The sequence below is a fragment of the Leptodactylus fuscus genome, chromosome 2 (genome assembly GCF_031893055.1).
Source record: "Leptodactylus fuscus isolate aLepFus1 chromosome 2, aLepFus1.hap2, whole genome shotgun sequence".
NCBI lineage: Eukaryota > Metazoa > Chordata > Amphibia > Anura > Leptodactylidae > Leptodactylus > Leptodactylus fuscus.
The window spans coordinates 259,305,641-259,331,032 of NC_134266.1; the positions used below are offsets into that span (position 1 = coordinate 259,305,641).

The window sequence follows — 25,392 nt, forward strand, 5'->3', positions numbered from 1 at the left end:
GTGTCACAATTTTACTGCGACTCATGGGCCGTGGAAGGTCACTGTAAATTGTAAAGGGAATCAATAACCACATACAGTTAACTAAGTGGCTAAAAGATCTCGGTGACATCTCAATGAGCCAAGAAAGTGACACATAGAAATACTGTCGCAACGTTCCTTGCAGGTGCAAGAGTAACTAAAGCAACTTCTAGCGCCCCAACAAACAACACCTCGTATCTCAGCTTCAGGTTTTGAGTGGAGATGGGCTATGGCGGAAGAGTTAAGTAGTGTATAGAAGGTATAGGTGGAACTGTAGTCCCCATCAAAGAACTCCTCCAGACCACAGGGACCACTACTATGTTAAGTGCATCGAAACGAAAAGAAGTTTAGAAGAAGAATCTGCTGGTAAAATGTAAGAAATATCCAGAGCTCAGGGACTTTGCAATGTTATTAGAAGGAGCAGAAAGACATTATAAATCAATTCTAACATTTTATAAATTTTACATATTGTAGTCTGCAAAACACATCAATATGTATAGTGGCTGCCGCAGCGTTTCTGCCGCTCTCCGGAGATTAGATACATGATATTTCCCTTCTCACAGTACCTCGAAACCTGGATGGTAAGACGCCTCGCGGGACGATACCAAACATATTTGCAATTTAGAAAATATGGAAATCTGCTTAAATATGGTATTATAAAACAGAAAAAAGGGCTTTGGCGTTTGTGTATGTGTGAGAGGTTGTTTAGTAATGCCAGTGGTGGAAGGTAGGTGAAAAATCCCCACAATATGGTCGCCCCTGTCCACGCCTGGTAAGGAAACCAAAATGAGACTAACATCTCTGCAGGTTCGGGTCACTGCACTACCCTCTGCTCGCGTGCTGCGGCGCAGGAGGCATGTGCAGTTTGGTTCTTGGATTAAAGTTTTTGGTCACACTGTGTGAACTCGGTTCTAGTTCTGTGATTGCATTTGCACCACACCCGTCTTCTGCCAATGTTGCCTCTGTCCATTGAGTGGTTAATCTGGCCTTGCCCTGTGATTGACAGCTGCCTTCCTGTGAACTCCATGGGCGGGTTCTTCCTCCCTATTTAGCCTTGGATCCCATTCACACCAGTGCTTGCTATTGCTGTGTGCATACCTGCTCTTACTGTCCCTGTTTTGCTTATACTATTATCCTTGACCTTTGACTTTCCTCATTGACTATTCTCTTGACTCCGATTTGGAACTGCATCGCTCTACTGTTACCGAACCCTGTCTAGCTGACCTCCCTTTGTTGTTGTTCGTCTTGTCTGCGTTTTGTGTTTCACGTATTCAGGGAGGGAATGTCCTCGTGGGTGTCGCCTATTACCTAGGATAGGGTCTGGCAATAGGAAGGGAAAGCGGGGGGCTTCAGCTTAGGGCTCACTGTCTCTTGTCCCCGTTCCAGGGTTCCCTAACACTGCCTAACAGAGACATTGGAAGATGTCCTGGGGTATCTGGCGACAAAGCCTTGGCTTACGGGACTTAAAGGAACTGTCGCTATGAGATGAGATCGCTGGGTACAACTTGGTTTTCCAGCATAGCCGATGCTTTATCAGATTGAGATCTGGGGAATCCGGATCCCAAGTCTTGAACTTTTTGTTGGGTTCATCAAACCATACTTGAACCATGTTTGGAGTGGAGTGGTAGCCATGTAATCCTGCTAAAAGAGGCCAAAGCAATCACAAGATATGAAGGGGTGTACAAATCTGTATGATATTGAGGTAGGTGGTACATACAACATATCGTCTACATGACTTCCAATGGTTTCCCAGTAGAATATTACCCAGAACATCACACTGTCTTAGATGGACTGTCTTCTTTCCATGGCGCATTGGGATGCACTTGGCTAACAACATGATGTAACAGAAAATGTGATTTGTCCAATAAAACCACCATCTCTTATTGCTCTATGGCCCAGTTCTGATGCTTATATGTGTATTCTTCGCACTTTTGGTGGTGGACTTGGATCATCACAAGCTCTTACACCAGCCTGTAGCTTCGTAGCCCCAATTGCGGCAAGATGTCACGCCCTTAATGTTCTTAGGACTTTCCATCACAGCCAGCAGTAACTTGTTAAGCAATTCGAGCTATGGTCAGTCTTCTATGGGACCATATGGAGTAATTGAGCTAGCTTTTCCTGAGACTTGAGGACTCATCAATGAGACTCTGGCACCCATGACCCTGTTGGTGGTTCACCAGTTGGTCTTCCTTGGATCGCTTGTGGTAGATACTGACCACTTCTTATTGGGAACACCCTGCAAGACCTGCCTTTTGTGGTGCCCTTCCCACTTGTCTAGCCATTAAAATTTTCCCTTGCCAAAGTTGTTCAATACTTTATGCTTGTTAGATGTACTCAAATACTAACTTATACTTTCAAGAGAGTACGTGAAGGCTGGAGTCATGAAACAGACCGTGTTTTTCGTGGTTAGCATCCTGATGTGGCTTCCTATTCTTTTCACGGACCTACTAACTTTCGTTGGGAGAATCAGGTCCATGAAAATGGAGTGAAGTTCCTGTTCTACCAAAAAAAAATAGCATGCTCTACTTTTTTCCCAGGACACAAGAAGTGCTGGGGAATAGAGCCTAAGGGATATGTCCAAGATGGGATAAATTGGAGTAACCTGCACAGTGGGTTGAAGGGATCTCCATCATTCTTTCTTCCAGAGGGATCCCAGAGACTGGACCCCACCATATCTATCTTAGCGACATGCCACAATGGTCTGATACTCTATCTCTTTAAATACTGGGTTAACGTTATCTGAAGACTTTAAGGTAACTACAACATTTTCACTGCAGTGCTTCAGAATAATCCAGCAATGTCTCATAAACCTCCTGTAGGGGCTTAGTCGTAGATTAGGCCATGTTGTAGAAGCAATTGCTTTGCTGGTGTAGTCTTTGTGCTATAGTGTTGTGTCGTATGTCATTGGCCTGTCTAGACCTGACTTGTTTATCAATGTAGAACCCGGTCTAACCTGACTGGAGTTTCAGTGGTTCCTCTGTCAGCACCTCTGCCTGTCAGACATTTTATAGGCCTTCTAACGCTGGCCATACACATGTGAGAGCTGCCAGAAAAACATCCGTCAGCTAAGTGTGTATACTTGTTTCAATGGGTAGAGGGGAATAAGCATCTGCCAAACACCGTGGGAAAAAGCATCACGCACGTTGGATTATAACCTACTTTATGCTGACATCTGCCATCGAGGAAACATTACATTGTTGACTAATCCTGCCAAAAATTGCTGCATTCAGACGACTTCCAGTTCCAGCCTTTGGCTGGCCATAAAAGACAACTTCAGACCTTTCCATTCCCAAGGGGGATATGGACATGTAGTCATGTGGCTACCACAACCCCACTGCTTATCTAGGTTTTCATGCTACGATACCGAAACCAAGTATCAGTGACCTGTATCTTCTGCATCTTAATGATATGGAGGCGTCATGACTGCTGTACTTTGCATTAAAGGAGACCTCATATGTTTTGGATACTGGTAACCTATCTACAGGATAGGAAGTCTGTATCTGATAGGTGGGGATCCGAAACCCAGACCCCAAACCGATTGGCTGATCTTGTTGCTTCCAAGTATACACTGTATACGGCCGTAAAGCAGTTCTGCTGCTACTTCAAAGTATGAGAACAGAGATGCAGGTCCTGGCATCACTGCTATAGAGTATAGATCTGTGGTGGTGGTGACGGTGAAATGCTGTGGGCAGTACATGGTTAGCATTGTAGCCTCGCTGGAGACATGGGTTCGAATCCTGTTCTCCCCACGTTTGCGTGGGTTTCCTTCGAGTACTCCTATTTCCTCCCACACTCCAAAGACATACTGATAGGGCTTCTATATGGGACAGTGTCTGACGATGTATGTGAAGTGCTGTGGAATATGATGACACCATGTAAGGGTCCATTCACATGGAGTAACGTGCCGCGTGACCTGGCACGTATACGGCGTGTGAGATTTTGAGCGCCGTAAAAGCTCCTATTGATTTCAAAGTGAGCCTGGATCGTATACGCCGCGTTATTTTGCGGCCGTGATTTTTCAGACTACCTATAACTTTTGTAGGGTATTTTGTAGCCTATAGGCACATGGTTACATAGGTAATCGGTAACTTTTCCTTGTATGTAACCATTATGTCCTGTACATACTGTATGGATGTATTATGTGGCCACTGAAACACACAGTTACATGGTGGTATTATTTGTGCACTGTTATTAGACCGTTTTTTATGGTACTATTCCATTTCAGAATAGGCCGGGGACTCCCACAATCCTCTTTTGGGACAAGACCCAATATCTGGATTTTTGAATGGTTCTCCTTTACCAGATATTAGCAATTATCTACATTTTTCTACTTGTGGAGACGCCCAAGTTGGCATATGGAGTCCTACAGTCCAAGCAATGCTCCCTGGCAAAATAAGGTATCTCTCCTCCGGGACAAATGTTACCAAACCTCTTATACCCTCTACTGGTGGCAGCCACTCTGTAAGTCAATGTCCGATCCTATTAAAGGCCTTGTAATAGGTCATGTTTATTCCACCATAACGTATAGATGGTCGTAGACAATGAGTGTAACGCCACAACAGGAAATGTAAACCCGTTGCCTCATTAAATGGATGCCACAGCATGGCTAGTCTGTCTCTTGTAGAAGCCCAGTTACGTCCTTTGGTGTGGTTTCCTGATCTGAATCAAAGTCTTGTTTTGGCTGGGTTTTGTCTATGCTGTGCGGCTTCCAGAACAAGAATGGCTTTCTAGATTACGGCCATAAATCATGAATCACTTAACCACAGGAGGGGATTTCTAGAGGAGAAACCGAGAGTAAGAAAATATTTAGACACACTGGGGCAGATTTCTCAAAACTGTCACGGAAGACAGGGTTTTCCGTTATATAAAAACGCAACTTCTAATATTTCCTGACATGTCTATTTTAGGAAATACTTGTAATTTTTTGGAGTGTCGTTACTCTGTTATTCCTCCTGAAAATGCATCACAATCCCCTTGTCAGGGTGCGGCAAACCAATGCAGAAATACAAGGGGCACGGGAGTAGTAGTCGGTCATGGTTGGGTTTTCTCAACTCTCCACCACTCCTCAGGGGCCGATGATGGGGATAATAGTATTCCCGGGGGATTCCCTGTTGTAAGGCTCTCTGAGCCTGATGGTAGTTGGAGTGCCCTTGATGGAAGTGCAGGATAGAGGACTTAGGTGCAATAACTTAGGGTTTACTTGAATTAAAGTAGATAACAACAGGAAGTCTTCCATAAAATGGAGGCACAACCAAAGTAACCACTGGGCTGGAGCTGAGGCCTGGTGATGTCTCTCTGATTTAGGCAATCTTCCCAACAAATGTCTGTATCTTTTTATAAAAAATAAAATAAAAATACTTGCAATACTCAGGCTGTGTGGGTGCATGTTCCAAAAAGGGCTTTCAACCTGTCCTGAGCCTCATAGGCTATATCATAGCTATGAGGTCTCAACAAAATTGCACTCACTGTCTCTTGGTCCAAAAATTGAGCAGGGCTATGGCCCATCTCTTGCCTGCAATACTGATACATGAGCTGACTTGTACTAACTGGATGGGGTAGTCTGACGATAATACCCATAGAACAAGAGCTTGCAAAAGCTTGTGATAGGCAACAGCTCGCGATAGGCAACAGCTCGCGATAGGCAACAGCTCGCATTAGGCAACAGCTCGCATTAGGCAACAGCTCGCGATAGGCAACAGCTCGCGATGGGCAACAGCTCGCGATGGGCAACAGCTCGCGATGGGCAACAGCTCGCGATGGGCAACAGCTCGAGATGGGCAACAGCTCGAGATGGGCAACAGCTCGAGATAGGCAACAGTTCGCGATAGGCAACAGCTCGCGATGGGCAACAGCTCGCGATGGGCAACAGCTCGTGATAGGCAACGGCTCACGATTGGCAACGGCTCGCAATAGGTAACGGCTCGCGATAGGCAACAACACTACTCGAGTGCAAACTAGCCTCCAAACCAGTGTTGCAATGGGATGGTACAAAGGGAACGTGTCCCAAAACACCCTTTTTTATAAGAGGAATGTTAACGCCCAGTTGTCAATTTACTCCAACTTTCCAGAAGGAATAAAAGATAAACAGCCCACTAAGAAGGGTCTAAGAATAAAGGGTTCAGTATTTTTATATTTATCATCATTTGGGGTGCGAACACATGGACTTCTACCATTGCTATCTTTGGACATTTAACTTTATTTGGAAGTACTCGCTAAGGACTCTCTTAGTCTATATTTTATCCAAAAATATTACTGAAATTCACTGCATAAAAGAGTGAAAGATATAAGGCTGCTGTGAATTCTACAGCTAGAAAGACCTAAAATAAGGATGTCCTACTGTTCGGATACCTTGCCGTCCGCACAGCAAATATGGCACCACTGACCATTAAAATATCTTAGGGTCTCATGTATAAAACTATTTACAAACAGTCTGCCCAATCGGATTCCAGATCTATTCCAAACTAAACATTTTTGTGCAAATTTTGTGGATTTTTAAGCAGATTCCTAGTATAGTAAAAAAGTAAAAAATAAGCATAAATTGTATTACAAAGGTAAATTCCCCTCGAGACCGTACTCACTTACAAAACTAACTTCCAAGGCGTCCGATCGTGCAGGAATCCTGTAATGTATATCATATGTGTACGTTGCAGTATATATTGTTCTGCTATATTGTATGCATTAATTGACACATAAATAATCGTTTCAAAGAGCTCATACCGTCACGGTAGCCACGTAGAGAGCGCGGATCACTGTTTCTATTTTCCGTAATCATCCTACCATCGGGACCAAATCCATGAAGCAGATGAGCCGTACAGGCCGCAATACTGTCAGTAATTCTCTTCAGATGTTTTCACTGCTTGACCTGACAAATCTTAGGATCACAGCTAACTTATAGAGGAGTCTTTTATAGGATCAGAAGACCTCCCCGTGTGTCTTAGAGGCACCGAAGTAGTGAAACCAGATGCCCAGCAATAGAGAATGTGATATTAAACAGGTGGTCCAGGATTTGGAGTGAACTCAAGGGTGGCCAGGGTGGGTGTAAAGCGAACAAACAAACAAACAAAAAGGACCAACAGCTATCATTGGCGCTCCATTGACCAGTCCCGATACCCTTGTCCTCCCGGAACAGGACTCATTTGGGGTGTGGGGAGGCTCACATGACTGCCGAAACCAATCAATGGGCGCAGTGGTCACCAGCATGGAATGGGTGACATAAGCGAGTACTGGTTACTGATTGTTCTCAGTGGTCATTTGAGCCTCTCCATTTGCCACCCCGGCCGCCCTTGAGATGTCTCCAAATCCTGGACTCCTCTGTAAGATAGCTTTGATCCTAAGATTTGTCAGGTCAAGCAGCCTGTACGGTTCATCTGCTTCATAGATTGGGTCCCAATGGTAGAATGACACTTTGCTACAAATGAGACATCATCATTTATGAGACCAGAACCGGGGATGGGTGTTGCGGTGTCGGAGGAGGTGCAGGACGTTCAGAGTCGAGTTGCGTTTCTCCTGTGTCTCTTCCCCTTTGTCAAGTTTTTATACATCTTAAGCAGCCCCTTTAAGGAAGGAAAACCAGGGAAGTTTCTATACAGATCAGTCACTTGAGCTTTCATTTGCCAATTGAACATTGACTCTTATGGACAAGAGCCCACGGAACGTCTTACCCATACTCAACTTTTTAGCATGTGAAATACGAATTCTACATAAATAACAGGATATAACAATGACTGTATGTATACGCCACTCACCAATGTTAATTTCGTCATCTGTTTCGGCGTCGCCAATACATTCAAACTGGAAATCTTGCAAGGAATGGGAAAATTTCTGCACGGCCATGGACAGATCTGATATAAAACAGAAGATAAGGATGAATTAGCTGGAGTATTACTAGGCCATATGACATACCTGGGAGTACGATATTGTAGAGCAGTACATGGTGGAGGAATGGTCCTCAAGTTGGGAAGTAAAATCATGTTATGGCTTGTTCGGGGAAGGAACCAACAACGTAACGTGTAATGGTGTGATATTACTGATTTAGCACACAGGTAACAACAGGTGTCTCTGGACATAAAATGTGTGCCCACGTGAATACAGGAAGAACATAGAAACTTCTTAGAGATACTGTCCTTGGCTAGTTTCAGACCCAGGACTCCAGCACTGCAAGACACCAGTGTTCACCACTGCAACACCTCGCTGCGGCTCATTCTGCAAAATCTTGCACCAAAATTCACCTTCTATACCCTGTGTATTACCTGAGTGAGTATGCGTGTAATACAGAGACGTTGAGGCTGGAGGGGCCGATTTCAAATACTTAAACCTAAGTTCATATGATCTTGTGCCATATGAAAGCTGAGAATGTGATCTCTCCTATGACACCAGAAACACTGTTTTATGTTTTAGAATATCCAAGATATAACTATTAAACAAGACCCCTCCAGCCCTCCAGCCTCCGCTTGCCTGCGCTATACAAGAGCCGTACTCCAATGAGAAGTAGAAGGAGGAATACAGAAGGGACAGAAAAAGGAGAAGTAACACGGAAAGGATAGAAAGTGGATTTTGGCAGCAGCGAAACTATTGATACCAAGATTCTGGCTACAACCTATCCCTCCGCCCATCGATATGTGGGAGAAAAAGAGTCCAAAAAATCTCTCGCCTAGAGGAATTGCTCAGCTGGTCCTCCAGGACCCACGACCGGTATACTAAGATTTGGGGTCCATGGATCAGATATCGAGCCTTAATCGGCAGGACATAGCTGCCCACACTGTAACTGGTCAAATGACGATTCTTCTCCATCTAACTACACATAGGTTCTGCAATCCGACCACCTTCTCCTTTCCCTTCATCTTCTTCCTATCTGATTGTTCACCCCCTCTCCTCCCCGAATCCCTGCTCCTATTGTCATCTATTTCAATGATATAATGACTGCAGTGGCGTAACTACCGCCATAGCAGCAGAGGCAGCTGCCACAGGGCCCAGGACATTAGGGGCCCGGTGACAGCTGCTACCGCTGCTATCATTATACTCGGGGGTCTTTTTGGACCCCCGAGTATAATGATTGGCGGACTGGGAGAGGTAAGAAACATAAAAAACACTGTTACTTACCTCTCCACGATCCTGCCAGGCCTCCTTCCTTGTTGTCTAATGTCTCTGACGTCACATGAACCCGGCCTGCATCCCGGGTCATTTGACGTCCGACGTCATTGCAGAAGGATGGCAGCGGAGGCCGACAGCGTAGGAGCTGGGGAACAGGTAAGAAACTCCCCCAGGTCTCCGATTATTATACTCTGGGGTCTGAAAAGACCCCAGAGTATAATAATTGTTTATGGGTGCAGGAGCCACTATGGGGGATAATACTGTGTGCAGGGGCCACTATGGGACATAATACTGTGTGCAGGGGTCACTATGGGACATAATACTGTGTGCAGGGGGCACTATGGGGAATAATACTGTGTGCAGGGGCCACTATGGGACATAATACTGTGTGCAGGGGCCACTATGGGGCATAATACTGTGTGCAGGGGCCACTATGGGACATAACACTGTGTGCAGGGGCCACTATGGGGGATAATACTGTGTGCAGGGGCCAGTAAGGGGGAGAATACTGTGTGCATGGGCCACTATGGGGGATAATACTGTGTGCAGAGGCCACTATGGGGGATAATACTGTGTGCAGGGGCCACTATGTGGCATAATACTGTGTGCAGGGGCCACTATGGGGGATAATACTGTGTGCAGAGGCCACTATGGAGCATAATACTATGTGCAGGGGCCACTATGGAGGATAATACTGTGTGCAGGGGCCACTATGTGGCATAATACTGTGTGCAGGGGCCACTATGGGGGATAATACTGTGTGCAGAGGCCACTATGGAGCATAATACTATGTGCAGGGGCCACTATGGGGGATAATACTATGTGCAGGGGCCACTATGGGGTATAATACTATGTGCAGGGGCCACTATGGAGGATAATACTGTGTGCAGGGGCCACTATGGGGGATAATACTGTGTGCAGAGGCCACTATGGGGGATAATACTGTGTGCAGGGGTCACTATGGGGGATAATACTATGTGCAGGGGTCACTATGGGGTATAATACTGTGTGCAGGGGCCACTATGGGACATAATACTGTGTGCAGGAGCCACTATGGGACATAATACTGTGTGCAGAGGCCACTATGGGGGATAATACTGTGTGCAGGGGCCACTATGTGGCATAATACTGTGTGCAGGGGCCACTATGGGGGATAATACTGTGTGCAGGGGTCACTATGGGGCATAATACTGTGTGCAGGGGTCACTATGGGGCATAATACTGTGTGCAGGGGTCACTATGGGGCATAATACTGTGTGCAGGGGCCACTATGGGGGATAATACTGTGCAGGGGTCACTATGGGGGATAATACCACTATGGGGGATAATAGAACGTGCAGGAATGCGTAGGAAGGGGTTGGTCGAGGTCTTCGGCGTCGGTGTCGGTTGGGGCCATGTCAAAAGTTCGCCACGGGACCCCGCCATTCCTAGTTACGCCACTGAATGACTGTGACGCTAGAAACATAGGATGTTATGTTTTATTAGTCAACCATGCAGTGATAGCTAACTCATAGGATTGTGACTTATGTGTGACTTCCTTGGATATGTTCTGTATTTCTTTTTTTTTTTTTTTTCTTTTCCCCCTGTAATTGAAAAATCTCAATAAAAACCTTGGAATAAAAAAAAAAAGAAAGTGGATTTGATCGCGGGATTTCACAGAAAGAGAACAAAATCCATGAATAAAATATATTACAAAACGTATTAATGACATAAATGTCAGAAAATCAAAAGTTTTTCCAACGTTTCGATACACTTTAAGGGAGGAGGGGTACTGAGGTCTAAGTCAAACGTAACATTAGGCCATTAACCCCTTCGTGCCTATAAGTCAACCAAATCTTGCAAGTATTGTAAGATATGTGCAGTGTATGATCAGGCATTACATATTACGCTAGTAGTTGTCGTCCCACTTTGTATGGCTAAGACCTTCCTATTACAACAACATACATTGTACACAAATAGTATTTCTTATCCATTTCTACACTGTCTACCATCTGACACAAAAGATGATATTGGCGCCCTGTAAATAAGGGTCAAAGGGTCAAACCAGTAATTGCCGCCAATCAATCAATCTAATTTTAGCGACTCCGTCGTGGAGCTGTCTTCCATTTCAGGTGGAGAATTATCATCCATTTACTTGAAAATACCTCCCGGCACAGACATGCAATTCTTCTTCATTGGGCTTTATTTAAAGGTCATTTTGCCTCAAAGCTTTCTCCAGCCATTTGAGACCCGCTGAGTTAAATTGTCATTGATTAAAATAATTAGATAGTGAAAGCGCACTTGAAGATTCGACGTACTGTACAAGACTTCCCATACAATTAAATCACTTCGAAGATTTTGGTTATGTGGAAAAGTTCTGGGGATAGAAGAAAGTTAAAAAAAAATACGTCTTGTATATACATCATACACTACGTATGGTGCAGAGACATAAGAAAAAGCGTCGGGTCCTCTTTAAGAAAATGAAGGGGTATTCGGATCTCAAGTATATATGGCCAATAGATGAGAGTCCGAAAAGCGGGTCCAGTGGGGTCCAGTGATCCAAGTTTTTTATTTAATTGAAATGGCTACGAGGGTCTCCACATGTAGATGCAACACTTGTCAACCAAATTGGGGGAATGTGTTCGCGCATGCGCTGGAATGTACTTACAAAAATTTCAGGATCACAGGACCACCTCAGCAGTCCCAGGAGAGGACATATGTCAAAACTAAAGTCATGGATTGGTCTTAGTGGTCAGGTGAACCCAATGAGTCTCGGCACAGAAGGTAAAGTGGACTTGGGCTGAACGGGCAAAGAGGACTCTTATTTTACACCCATCCCAGGCACCCTGATAATTCCAGGACAATCCCTTTAAGAGTGGGACATCCCTTGAAAATCTTGAGTCATGTATGGAAAAAATCCATATTTTAAATTCCATAGGAAATCACAACTTCCCAGTACTTTGGCTTCATTCACATGCCCATTACGTTTTCAATGGCCAATTAGCATCCATTCCATGTTCATTGGTTTTTTGATGGGGGCAGTGGGTTATCCATTTTGCACCCATTTTTAATGGACCAAAAAAAAAAGAATCTCAATAATCTTTCTTTTTTGACCCATTGGACCCATTTTTAAACAGATGTAACTTGGACATCAATTCATTTGACATCCATTACAAATGAAACCATTGAGTTCTATTGGGTCTTGTGTCCATCAAAATGCACAAAGATAGAGAATGTCCCTTTTAAACTTGAGTTTGTAACACAAATAATGGACTCTTGTTTGAAGAAGGTCTTACACTTTACTGTACATTACTGGAAACGCGTCGCTCTTTTGGGCCAAGGCCAATAAAATGTATTCGGTATGGGTAAGAACAGGCTGTGCTAACTGAAACCAGCCTTAGGTCATGTTCACATCTGCGACTCTTTTTAGTTAGGGTCGGGGGAATATCGTCACTCCATAGGGAGAGACCACCATATAGGTGTGTGGAGGCTTATTAAGCCATTAGCTCTCCACTGTGCAAGGGATCATGGGAAGAATATGCAAATATGTCTTCTATGATGTAACTAGGAAGACAGAGCCTCAGTATGTGCACACCAATAAAGGGCGCTAGCTGAGGATGTGCAAGTCTGTCTTCCATGGTGTAATTAGGAAGACAGAACCTCAGCCATGCACCCCTATAGGGGGCGCTGACCTTCCAGAGGCCTTGTGTTTGCAATGATGCTGGGATTTTAACCAGGTTCAGTATCTCAACTGAGGACGGCCGTTTCGATGTGTTTGCATCTCTTCAGCCCGGTGTAGAGAGAACTGACCTGGCAGAGGTGAGAGGCTATAGACAGGGTCGGGGGGATATCATCACTCCATAGGTAGAGACCACCATATAGGTGTGTGGAGTCTATAGGGGTGCATGGCTGAGGTTCTGTCTTCCTAATTACATCATGGAAGACAGACTTGCACATCCTCAGCTAGCGCCCTCTATTGGTGTGCACACACTTAGGCTCTGTCTTCCTAATTACATCATGAAAGACAGATTTGCATATTCTTTCTAGTTAGTCATAGGAACAGAACAATGTCATATAAGTTGGGGATGGACCCGTTACATGATGGACATCAACAAAGCCCTGTAATGGGATCCATTGGGTTCCTCTTATAGTGTCCGGCATTTGCCAGAAGAAAAAACATTAGCAGAACTTTTTTTACCTTGAATTTTTGATGGAATTTGCACTCCGACTCCTGGGCATAATTTGTTAAAGGTGTTGTCTGACCCCCAAATCAATTTTTCATATTGATCCTCAACAATATGTGATCTGTGGGGGTCCGATTGCCAGACCTGCACATATCAGCTGTGATGGTAGCTAGAGATGAGCGAGTAGTACTCGATCGAGTAGGTATTCGATCGAATACTACGGTATTCGAAATACTCATACTCGATCGAGTACCACTCGCTATTCGAATGTAAAAGTTCGATGCAGAACCAGCATTGATTGGCCGAATGCTATACAGTCGGCCAATCAACACTGGTTCTTCTCCTACCTTTAGAAGTCTTCTCCATGCAGCTTCCCCGCGGTGTCTTCTGGCTCTGAATTCACTCTGCCAGGCATCAGGCCTGGGCAGAGCCGACTGCGCATGTCCGCTTGTAGTGCGGGCATGCGCAGTCGGCTCTGCCCAGGTCCAATGCCTGGCAGAGTGAATTCAGAGCCGGAAGATGCCGCGGGAATGCTGCACGGAGAAGACTTCTCGGAGGATCCAGCCCGACCCTCACTCGTGGACTTGCTAAGTATTATTTGATCAAATGTTGCCTACCCCTGAAACGAGCATTTTCCCCCCATAGACTATAATAGGGTTCGATATTCGATTCGAGTAGTCGAATATTGAGGGGCTACTCGAAACGAATATCGAACCTCGAACATTTTACTGTTCACCCATCTCTAATGGTAGCAAATGGGCACTGGAAGATATAGTAATGGATGGAGAGAGATGCAGGCTCTACTATTCAAGTAATACTTGTACGCACTTCCCATACCCTAGTATAACTTCTGGCGCCTATGCGCTAATGGAAAAGCTGACCCACGTGGGATTCAGGCGTTGAGCCCCCCATCGTGTGGATATATCAATATAAAAAATCAATTTTGACCCAGACAACCCCTTTAAGATTGGAATACCCCTTTAATCTGTGACATAGTCACATGCAGTACACCTATAAGGTTATTTCGGTAATTCCTTGGGCTTAGGCTCCTTCACCCTCATTTCTCATACTACATAAATATAATAGATATAAAGCCTCAGACGCGCTATACATATTAACTTTCCCTGGAAATAGAAAAAGAAAACCCTTAAAGATTCTTCCTTGAGCCAAAGCAACATCTGGTTCCAATGATACGTGATTGATTTTAATAGCTTATCTACGAGACATTCCAAAATATATCCTGAGGTTGGTTCTCCGAGCCAAGAGGAGCCAGCGTGAAACTCAACCTATGAAATTACCAATAAGCCATAACTCCCTTAAACCCATGCTGAAACGGACACTTAAGAATGTCTGCAACACCTTTATAATAAGAGCGCCGGCCATACCTATGAAGATAAGCGGTGACGCACGCGGTACATTCTATCATCCCAACGACTACCAAGCGCGGAGGAACAATCCCCAGACGGTTTTATGTATGTTTATAGAAAGGCACGTTTTACGGTATAACAAATGCTTTACTCTCTCCCTGTTATCTGCCGGCGCTGTGCAGTAAGTGATGTCAAGCTGTGATGCACATTTGGTATGTGACTAAAATGCAGCCAAAATCTGTGTTTGTGTAACGCGCCGCGAGACGGAAAATAAAACCGTAAACTTCAAACACTGCCATACAGACGTCGTGCCCACCCTTACCTAGCCTCCACATCAATTTCTCACAAGACAAATTCGATACCATGTTGTGATATGGAAGCAACAACCTTTGCAGCCTGCAATACCCAACACAACCACTGGGCGGTACAATAGGCACCTACAGAATAGACAACTCCAGACACAGTATCACAAAATTATGTTTTTTTTTCCCATCTTGTTCTACTCATCTCAGGTTATGTCAAGCCAAGAGATGTTATAGAGGGACACTTCTGTATATCTTAGAGCACCTCTCTGCACAAATTGGGAAGACATCTTGGGAGCAACGATGGAGCTTTAAGCAAATTTTGAGGACAATACGCAAAAGAAAATACATACAAAACTGAAAGTCAGATTTTAGAAAAGCACATCCTTGAAAAAGAAATGTTCTTCTCAGGCTAAGACTGGACCAAAAATTTGCAGGCATCAGGTAATATTTGCATTCATTTTTTTGGTGGCTCCTAGGCACCCCAACACCAACAAACTACTATGGCTATTGTCCACCCTGCTCATCAGCATTGCTATTACTCAATCCAGTCTTAAAGGAGTTTACAGGGCGCTGTAAAGCAATGCCATATTGGTGAGATACTGCAATTCATCAAAAGCTGATCAACAGGGGTCCAACCCCCGGAACCCACACAGATCAGCTGCAGCAGTGCTCAGATATGTACTGCTCCACTGTACAGATCTATCAAGTCACGTTCTTTCATCACAAGGCATGTTAGTAGCGCTCACCCGAATGCTGTGGTCTCTTCAAACAGCAGGTCAGTAGGGGTCCCGGGTGTTGCACCCCCATAAAATCTAATGTTGTGCACTATCCTAAGGATAGGGAAATGACGTAAAATAACCTATAAAGAAATCACTTAAGGGGTGTCCACGTAGGTTCATAACTGTGCTTGGGTTTCCATTCTTTGGGTCTGCTTGGGGACCCAAAAACTGGAGACCCAATCCACTTAAATAGCAGTTATGGGGTCCTCCGGGTTCCCACCCGATAATACGGAGCGATAAGTCCTGCTTAAACCTTCCATTCTATCTCCAAATGTGGCCGAATTGCGAAATCATCTAATGGCCGGGAATATATTTCTAATGTTATGTAACTAAACGTCTTCTTAGTTGAGTCTTCCAACAATACGCAATGTTTTTTTTTTTTTTTTATTTATTTTTAGTTGTTTTTTATTACTGTGGTTATCCTAAACATTCACTATTTGTCTTGTATTTGTGCAACTTTTGTGGTCTCACTTTATCATTAAGACACTGACCTTTCCTTTACCGATTCATCTCTTCTGAAATTGCAAATACAATTAAAAAAGAGAAGGTTACCGCCGAGTCCGTGCAATCGAGAACCAAGAAAACATCTAAAGTACAGTATTATCAATCTGCTAAATCCTGCAGCGATCCCCCGGGTGATGAAATTAATATAAATGTTAAGTATGACCGCATCGCTAGGCACAGCAAAAGATCCTGCTCCAAGGGCTCAAACCTCTTCTATCTGATTTTTTTTTCCCGTAAAAATTATATTCCAAAAACATACAATTCCTCTAATATTTTTTAAGCAGCTATTTAAATTTTTTTTAAATATTAAAGGGATCCTACCTTTCAAACCCTTTTTTTTTCTAACACATCAGAATAGCCTTAAGAAAGGCTATTCATCTCCTGCCATTAGATGTCTTCTCCGTGCTGCCGTTCCGTAGGAATCCTGGTTCTTGTCGGTATGCAAATGAGTTCTCTCGCAGCACTGGGGGCGGTCCCCAGCGTTCAAACAGCACTGGGGGCGTCCCCAATGCTGCGAGAGAAATCTCCATCTTCTTCACCAACATCCTCTTCACCGCGTCTTCTTCCGGCGGTGTCTTCTAACTTCTAGGCCGACTGCGCATGCCACAGGCCACGAGAAAATGGCCGCTTCCAATACTGTGTAAGCGGCCATTTTTCTTGTGTCCGTAAGCATGTGCAGTCTATCCTCGTTCCAGAAGAAGATGGAGGTGGTGCTAGAGAGTTCTCTGGCAGCATTGGGGACGCCCCCAGTGCTGTTTGAGTCCTGGGGCACGCCCCCAGTGCTGCGAGAGAACTCCTTTGCATACAGAAGAAAACCAGGATTTTAGGCGGAGAAGACAACGAAAGTTAGGAGAAGAGTAGTCTTTCTTAAGGCTATTCTGACGTGTTAGCTAGAAAAGGGTTTGAAAGATAGGATCCCTTTAATAATAATATATTACTTGTGCTTAGTTTACAAAATGTATTGCCAAATTTTTTGTTAATTTTTTAATTTTTCTTATTGCAGATTAATTTTTTTCAAAAATATTAACTTTTTTTGGAAATCGTAGCATGTCAATTATACCTACAGAAATGCTGACATTTTTCATATACCATATAAACTCGAGTATAAGCCGCATTTTTGTGCTGAAAAAGCCCCCCTCGGCTTATACTCGAGTCATGCAAAAAAACCTTTTTTTTTTTTTTTTTTTTTTGGAAAGGGGGTCTATGACCAGCAACTACTGCACCCAAAAACTCCGACCATTTTAATTTTTTAAATTTTCCAGTAGCTGCTGCATTTCCCCCCCTCGGCTTATACTCGAGTCAATAAGTTTTCCCAGTTTTTTGTAGTAAAATTAGGGGCCTCGGCTTATGTTCGGGTCGGCTTATACTCGAGTATATATGGTAGGTATAATGAAAGCAGAAAGTCTGCAGAAGAAAACTCTGCAGATTTTCTGTGAAAAGCGCTGTGGGGAAAACTGCGATGCATTTTTCCCACAGTACTAAGTGGGGCCTTAAAGAGGCACATGCGGTTTTATATACCACTAGTGCGCTGAATTCAACGCACTCTTGGCTGTCCCATTATGTGCCCCGGGGCTGGAGATATCAGTGCTGTTATAACAGCACCAATGTCTGCCCACTGTCAGAAAGGCGTTCCTGTACTCCTCCATAGATTAGTACTGGGGCGTTCGAAACACCCCCTCTGACAATAAAAGGCTATGGACAAGTACAGTCAGGAGAGGTGTTCTTCACAGCCCAGCTAGACTGTCAGGAACGCCCTTCTGACAGTGGGTAGAGATCGGTAACGGCACCAATATCTCCATCTCAGGGGCACAGAACGGGAAAGTTGGCAATTCAGTAGGCTTTCTAGCGGTATAGAAAACCGCATGAGTCCAAGGACATGAAAGGTCCTCCTTAACCTCAGTTAAACAGTTTACAGCATAGTTGTGGCCATAGGCAGCAATAGACAGGAGATGACTGCGGCCTAAGGGGGAGTTATCTAAACATGCTCTGTGCAAGGTGGGGGAGTAGACCAGCTGAGATATCATTTATTGCCAGTAGAGGATGCAATGGTGGGTCAGTGGTGTTATCTATAGAGTGTAATCTAATATTGTAACACAGTCTGTGATGTAGAAGAGGTGACTGCTGCAAAGAAAACCCCTAGCGAATTGGCAAGTATCAGTCTATTATTAGGCTTAGTGGTCAGAGTAAATTCTTAAAAAAAAATTCAATAATTTAAATAATTCAATGAAATACATACCAACACGCATGACCGACATACATGATGTATGGAGTATCTGTATACTAAGTAGACTTCTGTGGCGTGACCATAAGGTAACTTTCTTACATGATGACTGGGAAACCAACGCTATTAAAGAAAATGCGAATGAAAATAAAACCAATTCTGTATCTAACCAAAATCACTAATCCCCCTTTTTGATCCTTTCCCAGAGCAAACATGTAGTTACGTATTAAATATAGCCAGCCGTCTGGACGGAGTTTCATCTGGGTTCAGGATGGATGATGAAATTACACATTTTTTATCCTGGAAATGGCGACAAATTTTATATTCCATATAAAACCATTAGTCAGCCGGCCACTAAGCCATATTTATAAAGCGCCGGCTATCGCCCTCTGTAATCACGGTAATTATACAGAAGGACGCGGGAACACGGTTTTCCATTTTTACCGTTCAACTGGATTTACGATTCATCATTTTACGGCTTAAAGGTAAAGTTCACAGAAACGGTCCTAAGAAGGTAATGAGCTCGAACTTTGATATCAAAACTCAACAATGGTAAAAATTAGAGAATCTACACTGGATTTGCATTACATAGATTTATTCTATTATTCTATTCTATGTTATTATACTAGAAGACGACAAGTACTGGAAACATATCGGATACACGCCACATTTGGAAACCACTGCAGGAGACTAAAGGAAGTCTTTATATCACAAGCTAAAATTCGCTTACAAATGGTCTTAAAGGGGTTGTTCAGTCAAGATGGAGAATCCAGAGGGAATCGGGAGTGGGCTAAAACAAAAATGGAAGCGATATTTACCTAATCATGGTCCTACGTTCCAGCATTGGTTTCCAGTTTCCATTCCGTGCCAGCACTGACTGGGACAAAAGTTAAGCTGCTCAAGTGATCTCTTTGGCCAATCACTGGCCTCAATGGCCACATGTGATGTCACTGCTAAAACATCGCCGATGACCAACATGTGACCATTAAGGCCATGATTTGGTTGCAGCAGTCACCTGAGCCACCCAATGGAAATAGGGGACTCAATGCCGGAACAGAGGACTAGGGGTAAGTAGAAAACTAGGTATACGTAGAAGACCAGAGGTAGGTAGAAGACCTGGGGTAGGTTGAAGACCAGGTGTACATAGAAGACCAGGAGTAGGTAAAAGACCAAGTGTACGTAGAAGACCAGGGGTAGGTAAAAGACCAAGTGTACGTAGAAGACCAGGGGTAGGTAGAAAATCAGGGGTAGGTAGAAGACCAGGTGCACATAGAAGACCAGGGGTAGGTAATAGACCAAGTGTACGTAGAAGACCAGGGGTAGGTAAAAGACCAAGTGTACGTAGAAGACCAGGGGTAGGTAGAAAATCAGGGGTAGGTAGAAGACCAGGTGCACATAGAAGACCAGGGGTAGGTAATAGACCAAGTGTACGTAGAAGACCAGGGGTAGGTAGAAGACCAGTGTATGTAGAAGACCAGGGGTAGGTAGAAAATCAGGGGTAGGTAGAAGACCAGGTGTACATAGAAGACCAGGGTTAGGTAAAAGACCAAGTGTACGTAGAAGACCAGGGGTAGGTAGAAGACCAGGTGTACATAGAAGACCAGGGGTAGGTAATAGACCAAGTGTACGTAGAAGACCAGGGGTAGGTAAAAGAGCAAGTGTACGTAGAAGACCAGGGGTAGGTAGAAGACCAGTGTTTGTAGAAGACCAGGGGTAGGTAGAAGACCAGGGGTAGGTAGAAGACCAGGGGTAGGTAGAAGACCAAGTGTACGTAGAAGACTAAGTGTACATAGAAGACCAGGGATAGATAGAAGACATGGGGTAGGTAGAAGACAGGGGTAGGTAGAAGACAGGGGTAGGTAGAAGAACAGGGGGCCATAGTAAGATGCAATATTTTGCAGTATTATGGCAGACATTTTGTATGTATAGCTCACTAGAAACAATTTTAAAGAGGACCTTTCACCACTTGCACCATCTTGAGCTCTTTTCATCCTTTAATAGTCACCCCTAGATGGATTCAAGCAAAACTGTAATTTTTTCTCAAGGCCCCATTGTTCCTGAGCAATCGGAGCTGTTAGTTTTAGCACCTGATATGTTACCTATACTCTTTAATGTCAAGTGGGTGGTGTCAAGCAGGCAAGGGGGCGTGACTCAGAGCTCCAATCAGAGGTGGTCAGTGTCACAGCTTGTCTGCTCCTGCTTGAAGGGCATTTACTTGATAGTAGAGAGTCTAGTTAGAATAACAGACAACAAAACTATGTGCCTTGATTGCTCAGGAATGGTGGGGGCTAGAGAAAAAATTCCAACTGTGCTGGAATCAGTGGGGCACCAATTACATGATGCAATGAGCATGAGTTGGTGGACATGATGAAAGGTCCTCTTTGAATTGAACATCCATAAAAGAAAAAAAAAAAAGAAAAATAATTCCAATAACTCGGAATCCTAAATAAGGTAAATCGAAAAATATTTTGTTACAATCTATCCTGGAGAAAATATGACAATTGTGATTTTGGAAAAAAAAAAAAATGGTGACCAGGAAAAAGAATTTTAGGGAATTTTTATGGTTGAGGTGCGCCTGTATGCCCAGGACTCAAAAAATGAACTCTGAACAAGGCCCGCTGGCAAGGAAACAATGCATTTCTCACAAGGAGGTGGACCTGTCTGAAGAAAAAACATAACATTTGCTAAGACCTACATCAGACAAATGTCTTTTAAATAGCAGATGTCGACAGATAAATAATAACCAAATGTAGTTTATACTCCAAAGTGCTCTGTCCTGGCAAGAGCCAAAGGAACGGAGAGCACATCTGTAGATCACAGGGGTTGCAATGGCTTCTTCTTACCAGGTTGACCTCTCGGAATTTACAAGCAAAATACAACTTTAAATAAACAGGATAAAAACTGGAGAAATCTGGGCTCTGACTATAAATATCCTTGTTTGGAAGATAAGAATGCTCACATTTTAACCATTGTCAGTGGGGTTGGTTTGGTGCATTCGATAAATGCACCGTGATGGATCTTCCGTAAAAACATGGCGTTCATTAAAAGGGGTTTCTGGGAGTTGGCCTCAGATGAATAGGATCAAGGATAGGTCATCAATATGACAATCCTGGAAAACATCTATAAGGCTAAGGCTAGGTTCCCTCCGCCAGATCGCCAAATCAGTTGTTACCTCTCTGTGATGTAAATGAGGTGACGGTTGCAAAGAAAAACCCTACAGAACTGAGAAAAGTCAGTCTATTATTAGGCTGAGTGGAGAGAGTGAAGATTACAGGATATCGTAGAATGGCCAGGCTTATCTATCAGTCTAGACAAGGGGTGCCCAATACGTCGATCGCGATCTACCGGTCAATTGCAATGGACGTATGGGTTGATCGCGGGATGCAGCCAGGGATCCCCGGTGTCTGCTTGTTCTCAGTGCAGGCTGAGAGTCGACTCTCAGCCTGCGCTGTGAACAAGCACGACGGACACTTGCAGGCTGGGCAGCAGCAGCTCCGGGGGATGACGCGCTTCCCTCTCTTAGGGATGGAGGGGGCCGGGGTGCTGATTGTTCACAGCGCAGGCTGAAAGTCATCTCCGGACACTGGCAGGCGGGGCTGCCGCAGCCCCAGCCTGCCAGTGTCCAGAGATAACTGTCAGCCTGCGCTGTGAACAAGCAGACAGCGGGGATCCCTGGGCGGCCACAGAACGCCGCTGTCTCCTGCTCTCACGCTCCGCACAGTCCCGCCCCAGACACGCCCGACCCCGCCCACAGGCCCACCCCCAACCCTGCCCGCAAGAAGTGGGTAGTAGATCTTTCGACTTGGTCATGTTATAAAGTAGCTCACATGCTGACAAAGTGTGAGCACCCCCGGTCTAGACGCTAAAGCGATGCCTCCGGTATTTGCCCGTCGCTACATTGGCTGCCTATTCATCATAGAATACAATATAAACTTATCTCTGTCTACCGCCCAACCCGTGTTCTCCGTTCACTCAATGACCTAACACTTACATCCTCTATTATCAGAACCTCCCACGCTCATATACAAGACTTCTCCTGAGCTGCACCACTTCTCTGGAATGCTCTACCTCGGACAATCAGATTAACTCCCAATTTCTACAGCTTCAAGTGCAAACTAAAGATGCATCTTATCAGACAGGCCGATCACAATTCCTAATGTAAACCCTTCCATAATTAGAATCCCTAAAATGAACCCTCCTCTGTCCCCGCTCCCACATTACCCCACATGATATGATGCCGTTTCAGGCTAACTTTATATGTCCAAGCTCCATCCACATGTTACAGGACACCGCTAGTGACGGCTCATACAGTTTTATGTTTGTGTAATGACAGTCACCTCTATTACAAGATTGTCTGACCGTTGTATAAGCAATGCCGCCTCTGATGCCCCCCCTGCCACCTCCAATGCCGCCATTTTATCCAAAATCTATCACACCCGGTGACCACAAGGAAGATATAAAACGTCAAGATTTCCAATGGGTGTAATTTTTCACGGCTGCTTACAAGCTGAGCTTCTACAAGCCGCTTCCGTAGGCAAAGATCCTCTGACGATGACCAGATGCTTTCTAATGGGCCGCGAAGGTATGTAAAGTAACCATGAACGCCGAGTATACAAATAACCTCAATGGCAGCAATACAGTGTAACAATAACCACAAGAACAGAAGGGGGGGGGGGGAGGAAAAACATGTTTTGCCGTAGTCTATCATTTAAGGCTCTAGTTCAAGACCCCCAAGGAGAGGTAAGGAATAAGCCAAGCAGAAGCTTAACATGCTTAGGGCATGCGTGGTCAAATCCACATGGACATAAAAGCAAACGATGGCGAGGAAGAGGAACATTTGCATTACTCGCCGTGACTTAGGTGTCATATTCCATATGCTCTTTGTTTCCGACCATATGTTACATTTTAGGACTGGGATACAAATGAAAGATTTCCTGACAGAAAAATTTGAGTTTAGTTGGAAAAAAAATACAAGAAAAGACCGGGACGCATTTATCAATCCAATGAGAAGATTCATCTTACTACGGTAACATCAGCGGCCATATGGGCGACCAGATTTAAGGTGCGATGTTTCTGATCAGAAAAGAGGAGGAGAAAAGCAAAAAGTCCCCAAACTGCAAGAACCACACAGTTGTGTCTAGAATTCAATCTCACATTGTACCGGTTTAAAGTAAAAAAAAAATATATAATACTGTAAGTCAATTCCCATATAATACCGCAATACACCTCTAAATATTACTATATGGTTTTAAATTTGCCGCTTGGGTTTCTGAGCTTGCATGTGTCCCAGAGAAAACAGAGGCCATAGACAAGTGAGCACCTCCTCTCTCCTGTAGACTGTAAGCTCTTATGGGCAGGGTCCTCTCTCCTGTAGAGTCTAAGCTCCTATGGGCAGGGTCCTCTCTCCTGTAGAGTGTAAGCTCTTATGGGCAGGGACCTCTCTCCTGTAGAGTGTAAGCTCTTATGGGCAGGGACCTCTCTCCTGTAGTGTAAGCTCTTATGGGCAGGGTCCTCTCTCCTGTAGAGTGTAAGCTCTTATGGGCAGGGTCCTCTCTCCTGTAGAGTGTAAGCTCTTATGGGCAGGGACCTCTCTCCTGTAGAGTGTAAGCTCTTATGGGCAGGGTCCTCTCTCCTGTAGAGTGTAAGCTCTTATGGGCAGGGTCCTCTCTCCTGTAGAGTGTAAGCTCTTATGGGCAGGGTCCTCTCTCCTGTAGAGTCTAAGCTCCTATGGGCAGGGACCTCTCTCCTGTAGAGTGTAAGCTCTTATGGGCAGGGACCTCTCTCCTGTAGAGTGTAAGCTCCTATGGACAGAGTCCTCTCCTGTAGAGTGTAAGCTCTTATGGGCAGGGTCGTCTCTCCTGTAGAGTGTAAGCTCTTATGGGCAGGGTCCTCTCTCCTGTAGAGTGTAAACTCTTATGGGTAGGGTCCTCTCTCCTGTAGAGTGTAAGCTCTTATGGGCAGAGAGACCTCTCTCCTGTACAGTGTAATCTCTTATAGGCAGGGTCCTCTCTCCTGTACAGTGTAAGCTCTTATGGGCAGAGTCCTCTAATGTAGAGTGTAAGCTCTTATGGGTAGGGTCCTCTCTCCTGTAGAGTGTAAGCTCTTATGGGCAGAGTCCTCTAATGTAGAGTGTAAGCTCTTATGGGTAGGGTCCTCTCTCCTGTAGAGTGTAAGCTCTTATGGGCAGGGTCTTCTCTCCTGTAGAGTGTAAGCTCTTATGGGCAGGGACCTCTCTCCTGTAGAGTGTAAGCTCTTATGGGCAGGGTCCTCTCTCCTGTAGAGTGTAAACTCTTATGGGTAGGGTCCTCTCTCCTGTAGAGTGTAAGCTCTTATGGGCAGAGAGACCTCTCTCCTGTACAGTGTAATCTCTTATAGGCAGGGTCCTCTCTCCTGTACAGTGTAAGCTCTTATGGGCAGGGTCCTCTCTCCTGTAGAGTGTAAGCTCTTATGGGCATTGACCTCTCTCCTGTAGAGTGTAAGCTCTTATGGGCAGGGTCATCTCTCCTGTAGTGTAAGCTCTTATGGGCAGGGTCCTCTCTCCTGTAGAGTGTAAGCTCTTATGGGCAGGGTCCTCTCTCCTGTAGAGTGTAAGCTCTTATGGGCAGGGACCTCTCTCCTGTAGAGTGTAAGCTCTTATGGGCAGGGTCCTCTCTCCTGTAGAGTGTAAGCTCTTATGGGCAGAGTCATCTCTCCTGTAGTGTAAGCTCTTATGGGCAGGGTCCTCTCTCCTGTAGAGTGTAAGCTCTTATGGGCAGGGTCCTCTCTCCTGTAGAGTGTAAGCTCTTATGGGCAGAGTCCTCTAATGTAGAGTGTAAGCTCTTATGGGCAGGGACCTCTCTCCTGTAGAGTGTAAGCTCTTATGGGCAGGGTCATCTCTCCTGTAGTGTAAGCTCTTATGGGCAGGGTCCTCTCTCCTGTAGAGTGTAAGTTCTTATGGGCAGGGTC

General features: G+C 44.7%; 1 protein-coding gene across 1 annotated transcript in view; it reads right to left on the reverse strand.

Annotated features, from left to right (window-relative positions):
- ARHGAP42 (Rho GTPase activating protein 42) overlaps window positions 1–25,392 on the reverse strand; it is a 193,730-nt gene that overhangs the window by 112,000 nt on the left and 56,338 nt on the right. Inside the window, exon 2 of the mRNA XM_075266120.1 lies at window positions 7,764–7,859. Within this exon, the coding sequence (XP_075122221.1) occupies window positions 7,764–7,859 (96 nt within the window). The remainder of the gene's footprint in view (window positions 1–7,763; window positions 7,860–25,392) is intronic.